Source organism: Paramormyrops kingsleyae, chromosome 2, assembly GCF_048594095.1.
Source record: "Paramormyrops kingsleyae isolate MSU_618 chromosome 2, PKINGS_0.4, whole genome shotgun sequence".
Lineage (NCBI taxonomy): Eukaryota > Metazoa > Chordata > Actinopteri > Osteoglossiformes > Mormyridae > Paramormyrops > Paramormyrops kingsleyae.
In genome coordinates this window covers 14,759,163-14,773,822 of record NC_132798.1, presented here as the reverse complement: position 1 = coordinate 14,773,822, position 14,660 = coordinate 14,759,163, and the positions used below count along the sequence as shown (strand labels likewise).

General features: G+C 48.3%; 2 protein-coding genes across 3 annotated transcripts; both read right to left on the bottom strand.

The window, feature by feature from the left end:
- Window positions 1-932: 932 nt before the first annotated feature.
- LOC111856616 (protein fem-1 homolog C) lies at window positions 933-7,471 on the bottom strand. The gene is made up of 2 exons (XM_023836731.2): window positions 5,967-7,471; window positions 933-3,398 (listed from the first exon to the last, which is right to left on the bottom strand). The coding sequence occupies exons 1-2, from the start codon at window positions 6,508-6,510 to the stop codon at window positions 2,089-2,091; spliced, it is 1,854 nt and encodes a 617-aa protein (XP_023692499.1). The 5' UTR covers window positions 6,511-7,471; the 3' UTR covers window positions 933-2,088.
- A 2,686-nt stretch (window positions 7,472-10,157) lies between these two features.
- tmed7 (transmembrane p24 trafficking protein 7) lies at window positions 10,158-14,660 on the bottom strand. 2 transcript variants are annotated; one of them, XM_023838947.2, is made up of 4 exons: window positions 14,592-14,660; window positions 14,085-14,277; window positions 13,071-13,316; window positions 10,158-11,920 (listed from the first exon to the last, which is right to left on the bottom strand). In XM_023838947.2, the coding sequence occupies exons 2-4, from the start codon at window positions 14,253-14,255 to the stop codon at window positions 11,684-11,686; spliced, it is 654 nt and encodes a 217-aa protein (XP_023694715.1). In that variant the 5' UTR covers window positions 14,256-14,277; window positions 14,592-14,660; the 3' UTR covers window positions 10,158-11,683. The 2 variants fall into 2 exon arrangements, with proteins under 2 accessions (XP_023694715.1, XP_023694716.1); XM_023838948.2 differs by lacking the exon at window positions 14,592-14,660 and adding an exon at window positions 14,377-14,584.

Sequence of the window (14,660 nt, the reverse complement as noted above, 5' to 3'; positions counted from 1 at the left end):
GCACAGCCCCCGTGTCACCCGTGACACCTGCGAGACAAACGGAACACGGCTCTATGTAGGACACATTTTCTGTGGGGCATTATTCAAAGTTATTTTAAGACATGGCAGAAGTAGGCTGATCATCACATGCTGAAGGGGGTGGGGGGTGGGGGGAGGGGCACTTAAGAGTGCTGTAAACACCAAGTAAAAAGGCAAACGCTTCTCCTGCCCAAATTCCTCCAGCTGAGACTGAGGATGATGGCCAACGCCCCAAGTCACATGACACAAGTCAGACATCTATGGTTATGTACGAACTTCCTGTATAATTACCAGGGGGGTTTGCTGGCTCCATGACATAGGTTCAGGACTAACAAATACACACAACAAATATTGTATGAAAATTGCTTTAAAAGTAAACCGGCAAGGATTCTCTTTACTGAGCACACACTTTAGAAACAGCCCAAAAGCTATTTATGCTGCAGCCAGCGTGCATTTACATTAAAATGGAGCCAAACGGCCAATGAGAACAGAAGACAGAAGCAGATTGATGAGAAGACCTTCAATATCCCTCAGAGTCGCCATTGGTTAAACCTTGTTAAGTCAGCACTGCCAGTAGCGCGTGCGTGCACGCGCACACACACACACACACACACACACACACACACACAGATGTGTACATTCAACACCTTCCACCCAGGAATGCATGCAAAAGTACAGCCAGTAGAACAGGATTATGTCGCCCACGAAGACGTACGAGGCGGCCACAGAAAGAAAATGCCAAGAAACACGCCGGAAGAACAGCAGAGGGATCAAGCCCAGCGTGACGCAGGAAGAGGACGCTTGTCCATGCAGCGTGAATGGGGGTGTTAACGCTGAGCCCACCTGCCCCAGCCTCGGACGGGGACCCGTCAGCCAGCCCTCCAAGCCAAACAGACTCACACCAACAGGCAGCACAAGTTCAACTGGGGTTTATTTTCAGATTTGTTCTTAAGACATTAACAGGTTTTATGCCTTATGAAATATTACACTCTGCCGTAATAAAGTGCAGGGTTAGAGTCGGTCACCTGATGATACATCGGAACGGTAGATTCATTCGGGAAAAAAGAGACCGTAATGAAAAGCCCTTTATGCGTCAACACAAAGCTTAGATATGAGAAGCTTCCAGAAAGCTCAGTTAGTGCATCAGCAAATCCTGTGGCCAGAGTCACCTGGGGATGCTTTAAAAATTCATTTAAACCCTCAGTTTTAGCGTGCAGCTAAACTGAAGTGATTTTACTTACTAAAACTGTGTGTCAAACAGGCTGAAGACGGCAAGAGCGGGCGGGAGGGGGGGGGGCACAGACACGTGTCCGTACTAAAGTGCCGGACTGATATTTGGCTTGTTTTGCTTGAAGCTCGGCCACAAATTCCCGTCTTAGGTACACGGACGAGCCAGCCGGTCCCTTACAGCCCTTGTGGTCTGGACGTAGTGTGAAACGGCAAGGGGAGCTCAGACCGACCCGGAGAAGCCGTAAGAAACCTAAAAACGTATATAAATACATATGCAAAGTATCGCATGGACTCGTGCCGACACACAATATTTGCATATTAGAACCTGTGCAACGGGAACAAAGCACTTGGCGAGATACGGCCGCTCCGTAAAGCTTTCCTCCATCCTACCATCATCCGCCCCATCCCCTCGGCCCCCGGGGGCTAGCATAATCTTTCTGGGGGGGAGCAGATATCAGACACAGAGTGAAGATGTGGGGAAAAAAAAAAAGCCAAATAAGGGGGCGGGGTCTACATGAAGGGGCGGGGTCTACGTGAGGGGGCGGATGCATCCTGCTACGATTGCATAGAAAGAGAAAGCAAGGCGGGGCTAAGGGGTGACGCCTCTTCATAAATAACATGAAATACACACAAGTCCTAATGTCAAGCAGAGGAGAAAACAATGAAAATCAAAAAAAGCACGCTTGGTATAAAACATGGTGCACGTCCAGAGTACAGAACACCCATGCAATCAAGCTCCCATAGGGGTCCATGTTCTACATTCCAAAATGAAAATCACGCCTCCCAGGGGGGGCGACGGGGACAGGATCCGGGGGCAGTCACCCCGGTGCCCAGCAGTCATTATCTATGCAGCTGGACAAAGGCCTCCAGTTTGATGGGGATGTTGCCGTGGTAACGGAGGCCGTGCCGGACGATGACGCGGGCGGCCAGGCACTGCAGGGTGGTGTGGTTGATTGGCTGGATCAGGTTCCTGGCCATCTCCTTCTCATCCAGCAGATCGCACGCCGTCTGGTTGAAGGAGTTGGTGCTGTCGAAGTGCGAACCGCAGGAGATGAGCAGGTTCATGATGTCCGGGTGGTTGTTGGAAGCGGCCACGTGCAACGGGCTGTTGTTGTCCTGGTCGCGGCAGTTCACGTCAGCGCCACATTCCACCAAGATGGAGGTCACCTGGAAAGACGGGAACTTGCAGACGGGGTAACGGCCCACGCAGGTCGTGTTTCGGTCCACGGCCAGGTGCAGGGGACTGTAGCCGTTCTTTCCACATGGCTGCAGCTTGAGGAACCTGTAGATGGTCTCCTTCTTGAAGTGGTCCTGCTCCACAGTGCAGGGCACCTTCTCCAGGAGGCAGACGAGATGCAGGATGATGGAGAGCGCCTTGCTGAGCTGCGCCGGGTCTGCTGGAGGCTGCGTCTGCTTCATGGCCCGCTCGATCTCCAGCACGCTTTTGCTCAGGACGCCCATGAGGTCGTGGAAGGATACGGCAGTGCCCAGCAAGCCCTTGGCACGGTCCTGCAGCATGAAGGAGAACAGTTCGGCGAAGGAGAGCAGACTGCTGGCCGTCATGGGGCTCAGCGGGTCCAGGTTGCTCTGCTGCATGTCCAGCGCATACTTCCACAGGTTGATGCAACGCTCGAAGTTTCCCGAGTCGGCGTAGACAGCGCCACGGTAACGGATGTAGTAGGAGGTGTCGGGGTGCGAGGGGCCCAGGATGCGCTCACGGATAAGCAGGGCCTGCATCCTCATCTGGTCGGGATCAGAGATGAGGCTGTCCAGCTCCTCCATGCTGCTTACCTCCTTGGAGTAATCGTAGGCCATCACCAGCTGCTTGGGCTCCTCCTTGTGGATGACGTCGCTGCCGTCCTGGTACCGCAGGTCCATGGCCCGCTTCCAGTATTTCAGCGCACCGAGAAGGTCCCGCTTCTTGTCCACAAATGTGGCCCCAAGCAGCTCCAGGGCATTGATCTTCTCCACCTGGCTGGTGTTCTGGTGCTGCGTCAGGAAGTCCACGATGTTGGTGTGCCCCGTGACGCTGGCCGACAGCAGCGGCGTCATGCCGTAGCCGTCTCGCTCCATCTTGGCTCCATATTTCAGCAGCATCTTCATTATCTCCAGGCTCCCCGATTCGGCGCAGTCGTGCAGCGCTGTGTTACCTGCGGGACACGCAAAATGTCAGGCATGCGACGCTGCAACACTCCATGGGAAACCTCCAGCTCAGAATGGGGACTAATCACAGCACAAGCAAAGCAGTCAAGACGACCAAATCAGGACAGTAACCACCGACTAGGGCGCCTATACAAATAATACAGGTTCAGTCCTTGTGTGTCTGTGCATCCAACGTGAAAATACTGCAGGCGTAGAGATAAGGAGGAAATTGTCAGTCTGTATAAAAAAAAACATCTTTTACTAAATAAACCATAAATTTTTGCATTTGGCACACTGGCACAAATAAGAATCCTGTAGTCAGGGTAATTCAATCCACATTTATGAGTTTTCCTGTTGTTAATCTTCAGCCAGCTGAAAACGGGGCTAATTTTCTATGCTATTCGTGACAGATACACACACGCTGGGGCACACTTGCGACAGGCATGCAAAACTGCGCACGCACGCACACACACACACACACACACACACACACACACACACACACACACACACACACACACACACACACACATAGCCGCTTTACATTTCACTACGTCCATAAAGTGACGCATCTCTGGATGCCAAATGTGCTGAGATTCAGCAGATAGGTGCCACCACCCTCTCGCGCTTTGACTTTAAGTGTCTGTCTCCCCGACCTGAACACGGAGGTTCTCGCGTTTTCTGGAGGTCTCTCTCTCTCTCTCTCTCTCTCTCTGAAGCATCGGGAGAATCCCAGCGGAGAAGCGGCGTCCTTCCTGCTCAGGATTGCAGCCGTTGGGTCAGCGTGCTCCACATCAGGCAAGGATGTGCAACGCAGGAGGCGTGTTGCTATAGTTACACTCTCACGGCTTGCCAGGAGAGATGTAAAAATTCCCCACCATCGCCAAGGCCATCCAGCTGACACAGAACTAGCTTCTGAAGGAGCCCTAAAGGACTCTCCACAGTGGCAGCACAAGCCAATTTTAGAATTTGGGCTCACCTTTTTGTTTTTATACTTCCCAGAAGAACAGTTACCTTTCAAGTTCTCCAGCCACCACTGAAGGAACATAGAGCCATTTTATAGTCTGCCTGGCTGTGAGGTCCCTGAAAGCCTACAGCGGTGCCACGTCACGAACGCTGCCACATCCTCCAGACGCGAGTTACCGTGCCCGAACCCAGGATGTGCATAAGACTCGCAGGCAGAAGAAGATGGGTGTGTTTCCTCATGAATAGAACGTTAAGGATCCACCCAGGCCTGAAAAACATGGCTCACCTGTCAGTAGCCAGACTGACTTCTCTGCCAAAGGCAGTCTACGTGACTTTTCACAAGAACACGGCAGCAATTTTCCAACTTTGGGTTAGAGGTTAGAAGTTTTTTTTCTCTAACGAGCATGAAGGTCAAATTCAGTGGAGCAGCATCAATCTTCTCATACAAGATAAAACTAACAATTATAAGTTCCCAACAATGATATTACAATTATAATAAATTTAGCAAATAAAACTATATTTACCTAGTACAATTGGAACAATTACCATATTAAGGAAAAGTCATTCTGTCCAACTCCATGTTTCTAAATCTTTAAATAATTATTAAATCCTGTAAAATTTGTTTCATTGATAACTAGTGTTTTTTTTTTTTTTTACCATTGTATGGTATTTCGACTGTATTAATAGCAGATAAACAACAAGGGGGTCCTTGCTATCAGGCACAGATACCTGCTGTAACCCTCCCTCAATTTATCTAACCAGACAAGATTTGTCTGAAAGAACTAGTCAGTCAACACGCACAGCTTAATCCAAGTCTGGATCTGCACAACAGGTATGCCCAGCTCTTAAAAAGTTTATATTTAGTATTTTCAGACATAAGCCTAGTCTGTTCCGGCCAGGGGCCCCAATCGGGCCCCAAGAGCCTGGCATGTCAGACATGATCACGGCCGGGGGGGGGGGGGGGTACTCTGATATATTATCAAAAATTGATTGCATCCAACAGAAACTGATGGAATCAGCTCACATCGCTAAAAGCTAAAACGTATCGCCTTTTTGCTATCTTCACCCCACGTGTGTTTGTTGCTCCGAATAAACAGCATAATCCCCTGCTCCTTTACCACCTAAAGGGCTTCTCCGGTGCATATGGTACAAGATAAGTGACCTCGGCGTGTTGGGCTCCCGATCTCGCCACGACTCCCAGCCCGAGCCAGACGAAGCTGGTCCCGGGCCAGCGGGGGATCGCTTTGGATTAGTGCGCCGTGTTGATACTGGATATACGGCGGTCCGGCCAGGCCATTCCTCAGCCCGCTTATTCACACCCTCGAGTCCAACACGGCTGTAAAAGCGCTGACGGTTTCAGGGCTAAAGTGACACATCTGGAAAGAGTGACAAGTCTTTTTCATATTTCTCCGTCGAAACTAACCCTCCTCCCCCGTATGCAACAGAATGAACCCTTACCGTCTTTAAAGTCATTACATAAGGCAAGACCCTGAGATTCCTCAACCCTGGTAATAAGTTCCCATTTAACAGTAGACAGACACAGGATCCGTCGTTATTAAGTGTCCCCCTCACCATAAAGCCGCATCCGCGCAGCACCGCCGGAGACTCACCCTTGACACTTTTTCTGTTCACATCGGCCCCCTTTTCTAGCAGGTACTGGGCGATCTCTTTGTGTCCTTTGTAACAAGAGATCATCAGGCAAGTGTGGCCGTGTCGGTTCGCCACCTCCAGGTCGGCCTTGTGCTCCACCAGGTACTTGACGATGTCGAGGTGGCCGTCGAAGCAGGCGGCCCGCAGCGGGGTGGAGTTGGTCAGTGTGGTGCTGTTGACGGCCGCGCCGTGCCCCAGCAGGGACTGCACCACCTTCAGATGGCCGGCGGCCGAGGCGGCCCACAGCGGCGGGGCACCCTCGATTGTCTCCCCGTCGAAATTGACGGAGCCCCCGATTTCAACGGGGGCCAGGCAGCACTCGAGGAGGTACTCGACCAGGTCCAGGTGCCCGTTTCTGGCGGCGATCAGCAGCGGAGTAGCGCCGTTCGTCTTCTCCGCCATCAGCTTGCCGAGTTCGGGTCCTGCTTTGTTATCCAGGAGCTTCTGCAGCAGGCGCAGCTTGCCGTCCCTGGCCGCGTTAAATACCGCCGTCTTAAGATCCATTGAACCGGGTGGGAAGATAATACTTGTACTTTCCTGATGAGGAGGCTGGAGTCGGAGCCCTATCCACACGCCAGGCTCTGCGCCGGTGGACCTATCTGGGTTTCAAACTGCACACAGCTGTCTCGATTAGCGACGATCACGACTCATGGTCCGCTTTAAAATGTCAATTATTGCACAATGCGCCGAAAATTCGGCGTCGAGTTTGCGGAAATCAAGACAAGCTGGACGAGGACCGGCCAAGCTTTTGAACAATGGACGCCGATGGGTCCGCCGTCCCCCAGCCGTCCCGCGGCGGCCCACACCTCCGGAGCTCCGATGTCCGCCTTACGGCGTTACAATGTTACCAGGTCGCTCTTATAGTGATACAGTGTTACGATTATTCAAGCGACCAGCTCTGTAGGTGGGTCACTCCGGAATCTCCTCGACGTCGATCTCCATTCCGGATTCGTAAGGCTGTCTGTTTTCATGCCGCATTAAAAGCACCAAATATGATCCAATGGTCCGTTATGTGTCTTTTTTTTAAAAATTCGAAAAAGACAGAGCGTAAGAAAAAGCCGCGGGCCGAAGCGCATCACAGGCTGCCGCGCAGCGCCGTCCTCCCCCGCTCGGGTTTCCTGTCTATCTGGAGAAGATGGTGGAGTCGGGGCTGCTCTCTTACTCGTCCGATCGCTCTCCCTCCACACGTCACTCTCACTTCGTCCTAACGCAGCGAAGCCTTGTAATTTTTCTTTTCTGACTGTCACTTACTCATCGTCTTTTCCAGCGAGTAAAGCTCTAGGGTTCACGCCGCCGCCAGTAACCCTGCGTCGCCGGTTTCATCTCAACTAGGCGCCCGGCGTCCGGTTTTGCGGCGTAGAAAAACAAAGCGCCCCCGGGGCGTCTCCACCTCCGCGGATCTCCGCGGAACAGGCAGCCGAAGGGCCCAATCAGGAAGCAGAATGGCGCCTACGTGTTCCGCAACCTGCGCTGAGAAATTGGCATATACCTGCGGTCCACGCGTCGGCCGGAGGAAAGTGTCACGGTGCCGTTCACGGGCATGGAATTCAACTGCAACTCACCTGAAACACGACAAAACCGATGCAACACCTGTAGGTTTAATGCACGTATAGATGGGCGTAAATTGCGGGGAGATGGGGGTGTAATCTCCCCAATAATCAAAACCAGCAAAAATCTCATTGCAGGATACTGAAGGTAAATGATGGCTTTGGTTATTATTGGGCAAGAATGTCCAAGTGGTTCAGTGATTATCAGTGGTTTAGTAAACTGAGGGGGCTTTTTGGGAATCTGAATATGTTCCCATGGGGCTGGGGAGCAGGGATGGGAGGAGGCGTTAAATTTTACCCCACCTGAAAGGTTGTCTACAAGTGAATTCTGACTTGGTGCCTAAAGTGAACTGATTCACTGAATGTCATTTTCACAGCACACATATAAATTGTAAGTAGTGCAGTTACGCATGAATCTGCACAATCCCACCTCTGCTCTGCTCATGCAAAGTTGAAGTGATCAGCCTGTTATATGGATTAACTAACGCATGGTTAGGTGAACTAGTGTCTCTGAATTTCACACTGTGCATAACTGTGTTAACATAACTGGCTCCAGGCCCCTTGGGACACTGACCATGATAAGCAGCTGCAAGACGGATTGAGTTCCTCAGGCATCCAGACCTACACAAGTAAACTGACCCTATCAAACGACGATAAACATGCTTTATTTACCATTTACAGTTACACTGGAATGGTTCTCTTCACTGGGGGGGGGGTCACAGTGCAGGGTCAGCAGATGTGCAGTGCCCCTGGAGCTTCTACAAATTTTACTCAAGGGCCTGTGGACATGTCACCGTTCTGCTGAGGCTTGAACTAGCAACCTACTGATCACAGACGCAGAGATTTGGCCTGATGAGCCACTCACTACCACAACACCCCACTCAGGCGAGTTTGCTGTAAGCATCACAATAACAAACAGCATGTGAATTTCACATTTCTAACCCCTACCCTCAGAAAACCTAAATTGAAACAACAACAAAGATGGCGTTCTTTAATTCCTGGACAGTTACACCCTTTTAGCTTTGAACAGAGTACATAATACATTCTTCAGTGAGTGGCATCACATCCTTTTAGGCACATATCACAAGATCTCCTGAAAACATTTGACAAAGATATATGTGCATAAAATTCTAATTGCAAATATTACTCTTAGTTTCACAAATGGTGGATTTCAGACTTAGGGTAAAAGACAGAAGCTAAGTGATAAAAGGTAACACAAGACTTTTTTTGTCATTGTATGTCTACAATGAAATTTTGTGTGAAAATTCACAGACAGAAAACAGCGGTAGGTACTAAGATAAGTATACATAATAACAAGCACAAATATACATGATAAAAAGCACTCAAAAACAATAATTAAAAGCAAAACAGTACATTTCCTAAGACATACAGTGGGCAAAAACTATTTAAATGCAGCACAAGACATTCAGTTAGTGGCTAAGCTTTGCTTGTTGGGTTTGTGTGGGAGAATATTGCAATGACCTTCGGGAATTGGATAAGCAGTGAGAACAGCAGTGGATGGGGATTTAGTCAGCAAGGATCGGTGCCGTTTCCCAGACAAATGAATCTGCGTTTGTCACTAGCAATGCCATGTGCAGTGAAGGGTCCTCCCCAGGATACACTTGGCCATCAGGACTGAGCAAGTCACTGCAGCCTTGAAGAAATGCAGCAGGAGAACCCAGATCCATCCTCCCAGGACCACACAGATGGCACCAGGGTTTACCTCTAGCTTCCTGTTAAGTTTGTCTCTTTGTCTCATATTCCAGGGAAACCATCTCAGGCACAACAGTATTTGTGAAAGATGCTGTCATTGTTCCTGTTCATAGAACTTAAACACACACTAGCTGTGCACTGATATATTTCTATGTGATCCCAACCGTAACTTCAGCTCAATATAATCATCTTGGCTGTTATTGTTTTTATTTTAAATCCAGTAAGAGCTGAGCGTCACCGATTTAAAGCCTCATTCACTATAATTACCAAGAGTTTTGCTGGAGAGCTTCCACATATCAGAGACATCCTGCAGAAACATAACACAGCTGCATTTCTACACTGCGGAGTCTTATTCAGCTATAAGCACATACCGACTAATGTCCCAAATAAGGGGATTACATAGATAATTGAATGAGGTGTCTGTCAAAATAAGCCATTGCTTATAACACATCTAAACCTGTTTACTTTCTCCAGTCCTCAGGAACGTTATCACAGTTATTCATCACAATGACACTGAGCCAGATTATGCAAATGAGTCTAGAAAGTAACTTTAAAATATTGCCCCCTAGTGGACAAAAGAGCCCGTTACAACGGATGCCCCACATTTTATATAAACGGCAGTGGAGCAGAAAAGCTAAATCTCATATCATACCAATATGCTTGGAGAAAACAAGCAAAACCAAATTTTCTGCCTGGGGCAGTAGCATTGCAGTCTTGTGCAAAACAGGCAGTAATGAGGGTTCATAATTTTGGTATGAGATTATTACCAGAAAACTAATTGCTAAGAATTTTGACCCATTTGATGCATAAAATGGATGAAAACGCTTTCATTTTCCCATGTTGTAATGTAGTGATTATTTTGTAAGAAACAGACACATGAGTCAGAGACAGTTAGACAAAATGGGATTTTTTTTTATTCATCTGAAACGTAACTGCATGACATTCATACATGTGGGTCGAAGCGTGCGGGTGAAAATTGACCAAATCAGACTATCCCCACGTTTCGGGGGTGGAGGGTTTACATGTAATTTTTTAAAGCACTACAAGGCAGCACACAAAGAAGCCTTACACACATTCCCAAGCTAACAAACAAAATATACAGAAATGGGACCAGGGAGGGCTGCAGCACGTAGGTTCTGATCCACCGCACTGGAGCGCGAGACGGCCCACCCTTGAGGCCTCTCTGCTGCGTGTCACGGGAGGGTCTGCCTGTCCCACCTCCGCCCCAGAGACACTAAGACTGACTAATTAGAGTGACATGGCCAGTGACGCATGTACATGTAGAGAAAGCAGGCCAGCTGTACTTGCAGAAGCACATGACCACAGTTTCCTTAACACATCAGGCTTAACCCGCAGCGACGGGGTGACCCCGACCAGGCCGCTGCAGTTACGACTGATGGAGCTTTGAGAGACCGCTGCCCTCAGCGGCCGCCCAGAGCGTCCCGTCCCACCAAGTTAAAAACTCTACACAATGCAGATGTACATCTGAGGGCAGCGCACGGTGCAGTGAGGTCCCCACGAAAATCAGAGTACTGGCAGTGCCACTGTGGGAAATGGTAGCTACTGCATCAGAACAAGAAGGTCTAAAACAAAGCAGCGCATTTTTCAGTTGCTCAGACAGGTGGCACCACAGCAAATAAGCTGCCTTCAGACCACGGTATGACAGTCTGAAGCCGGATCACCTGCCAGACGATCGAGTCGTAAACCAGTAAACGACTTCTGGTGATGAGCCCCAGCAAAATCAGGAAGTACTGTAATTACATGACCACACATGCACGCACACACACACACACACATATATATATACATACACAGCACTCCCAACCCAGACCACCCAGTTTGATAAAATGCCGAATAACAATAAAAATGATACTATGGCGTGCTTATGTCAGCTTCCGATGGACATTGGAACAGCATCAATCCGGGAAATCCCCCAGATGCAGAGAGGGCACCCCATGACAGCATGACATCATCATGACAAACTGTGCGGGAGGAGGGGAGCGGCCTCACACCAGGCAGCCTGCAGAGGCTGCGGACAAGTCGAACGCCCCCTCCCTGTAAGGGGGTGTCACTGCAGGCCCATGCCGACTATATAGCCGGGAGGAAGGCCCCAAGACCTTATAAATTTAGCTTTAGAACAAAAACCAGCATGACCCACAGCTTTGATACACAGTGGTGTTAAAAAAAAATACAAGTAATCCAAACACCAACATAATAAATTAAATTGTTATCCTGACAACAAAGGAATCCATTGGGTTTAAAAGTAATATAGTGGCTACCCCCCCCACCCCCCCACCCCAAAAAAAAAAGAAAATAAAATCAGGATTTTCCCATGAACCTTTGCTGCCTGTGGCCTACCTACAGAAGACCCTCTTACAAGCAATCACAGCTGCGTGGGACGGGGCGGCTTGGGGGGGTTACGAGCCCACCCGGGTTGTGGTGGTCTTCTTGTCCGAAAAGAAGCTCCGGAGCAGGACCACCTGGCTGATGCTGACCACCAGGAGGATGATGGCCTCGCCCACGGACCAGAATGCCACCCTGGTGTTGAGGTCCTCGGCGCGGCTACGACCCTGCGCCTCCCGCAGGCGGAAGTGAGTCTGGTAGTCGATGACGGACTTCAGGGCCTCGTGGATGGAGACGCAGGCGGACTCCATCTGGAGAAGCAGGAGTGATTAATTAAGCTTTGGCCCCATGCAGAGGATACGGCTCCTGAAAGCCGCGGCAGTGAAGCCAGGTTGTGCCCCACGCCAGCACGATCACCAAGTGTGACATATGGCAGTCTCACTACACTCCATAAAGCGTAGCGTGCGTACTCCCAGCATCCTAGTTCTTTGTACTTGCAGATACCCTTAAAATGATGTTGAATAACGACTTACGAACATTTCAAGTTACGAACGGCCGTTTGGAACGTATCTCATTCGTAGAGGAGCGTCTGTACACTGCTAGCCATGTATCCCCGTGAGAAAAGTGCTCTTCTTTAAACAATGAATACTTTATGGGCCTGCACTGGTTAATTTGAAATACGAGTAATTTCCGGTGTAGCTCAATATTTATGAAGCCCCACCCTCCTACAAACATTATCCAAGTTCAGAGCAGCTTGGCTTTGTAAAACAATTCATTTTGCATCACCCAGATAGGTATATCCTTCTTGGTCAATCAAATCATTGCACAGGTCTACACACAGAATTATTTAAAGGCTTGGAAGAATGGAGTACGGTCATTCCATGTCAAATCATCACACTTTCGGCCCTTGTTGTCACAGATTTTAACGAAACTTGGCATGCCGATTTAGTCACATGAGTCATGAAACTGAAATTTTCCAGAGATGTTCATGACATTGAGCTAGTTTTAGTAAAAAAAAAAGATCAATTTTGAAATATAGTTTTTTTTTTTATATTGAATTTTTAATATTTTAATCAGTTATTACATAGTAATTATTCATATGGCGATGGCATTATTTACTCAATCTATAGACCTGGACAATAGCTTTAAAACAATATGAGGACCATTCCTGTGCAGCTTATATTAAAGTAAATATAGCCAGTCAAAATCATAGTCCCCACCCCCCAAAAAAGATAAAACTTTATTTGCTTAAATCTCCCTCAATATTGATCCAAGACACGCCCAATTTCAGTTTCATGAGTTTCACTCCGAAAGTGAGATGATTTGACATGGAACTGTACAACTACAAATGATCCAGTAATAGTCTTACACTGTTTAAAATTAAGACTTTTTAGTTGAGGCCAAACCAAGATTCTGGTTCAAAACTGGAATAAATCAGCTTCGGCTTCAGCATACACATACCTGCGTTAAAGCTGTGACTCTGTTCTCATTGGGGAAGAGAGGGGGATCATCCCCAACCTGGAAGTCGAAGTAGACCGTCTTGTGGGTGAAGGTGGAGAACTCATTACTGAAGCAGAACTTGAATGTTCCGTTCTTCCCTGCTGTGAATGTGAAACTGTCATATTGTTTCTTCATTTCTTTGTACAGGACTGTTCCGTCTGGGTCCTCCAGGCGACAGTCAACATCATAGTGTCCACCAGTCACCACCTGGAGAGAGACATCTTGTTTTAAAGCAAAGCCGGCATATAGGAAGTCCTACCATCTACAGCCGTTCCACTACTTCAGTGGGCTCCTCTTTTAGGTAAAATATTTAATTTTACATTAATGATTTAATTAAAATAACACCTCAGCTATGTCTTACAAGTACCTGCGCTAGCAATAGCCTTAAGTGGTGTGTGGTTCGGGGGGTTAGGATGCTGTGCTTGTGATTGGAAGGTTGCTGGTTCAAAACCCAGGATCGGCACAGTGATTACACTGTCAGGCTCCTGAGCAAGACCCCCCCCCTCCCCCCTCCCCCCTCCCCAGGAACTGCCTGACCCTGCTTTCTCAATTGTATATTGCTTTGGATGAAAGCATATACTAAATAAATAAAATAATTTATCACTGTTTTTCATGCAGTCATGTTTGTTAAAAGTAAATGGACTTTAAAATGTGCAACTGCAAAATTTAGGGATGCAATCTGAAGCTGATCCTTACATTTGGCAGCACTAAATCTATGGACAAAAGACTAAAGATGACTGGGCCATACAGTAAATACTGATCTAGAACAAAAAAAAAGACAGATGCAGAAATGCATCTGTGTATAAACATATATACACAAATTGAGCTTACCATTTATATACATATACACACATATACAACAAGAAATAATGGTGAATTGTCGCCTTCTAAACAGCCTTGTTACCACACACGCACGAAGTACTGGCCAGTCCGAGTAGGTAACTAATGAGAAACGTTTAGGAAGCAGCTTAGTACCTGGAACTCCAGGGTGCACTTGGTGCCGATGATGATGTCTTCATGGAAGCACTGCTTGGCGTTGTCGGGCAGCTCGAAGGTGAGCTCCGAGCCATACGCCCACCCAGCGAGCAGCTGCAGCCACAGCACCCGCACCAGCACTCTCACCAGGCGAGAACGGGCGCACGACATCTTCAGTGCTGGTTCAGAGTATCTACACACCGTGCGGGGGGAAAAAACACAGCACGACTGGTCACTTTCACACACTTATTCCTAAACTAGTTAAAGCAAAGCAAGAGGCACCTGTGCAAACCTGGATATACCGGCCTCACCGGCCCGACGCGATTAGCGGCGAAGATAAGATAACTTAGGCGAAAGAAATAAGGTTTTTAAATGTGCTACTCTGCTAACGTATGTTTTTACTCGTCATTAACTAAACGGAGCATATAAAGAACGTATCCTGAATTAAGCTATGTCTGATTTATGAGAAATAATCGTAGAACAAAAACGGTCCCACTGTCCACTCACCTCCAATCTGTGACCCGGATAAAGGAAGTTGATTCCCTCCTGCGTGGCAAAGGATTGGTGGCGCGAATG

Excerpts from the sequence above, each read along its gene's own strand:
- LOC111856616 (XM_023836731.2), bottom strand. The coding sequence starts at position 6,510 with ATGGATCTTAAGACGGCGGTATTTAACGCGGCCAGGGACGGCAAGCTG. Across the intron at positions 3,399-5,966 it reads GAACAGAAAAAGTGTCAAGG|GTAACACAGCGCTGCACGAC; the intron begins GTGAGTCTCCGG and ends CGTGTCCCGCAG.
- tmed7 (XM_023838947.2), bottom strand. The coding sequence starts at position 14,255 with ATGTCGTGCGCCCGTTCTCGCCTGGTGAGAGTGCTGGTGCGGGTGCTG. Across the intron at positions 13,317-14,084 it reads AGTGCACCCTGGAGTTCCAG|GTGGTGACTGGTGGACACTA; the intron begins GTACTAAGCTGC and ends GTCTCTCTCCAG. Across the intron at positions 11,921-13,070 it reads GAGTCACAGCTTTAACGCAG|ATGGAGTCCGCCTGCGTCTC; the intron begins GTATGTGTATGC and ends CTGCTTCTCCAG.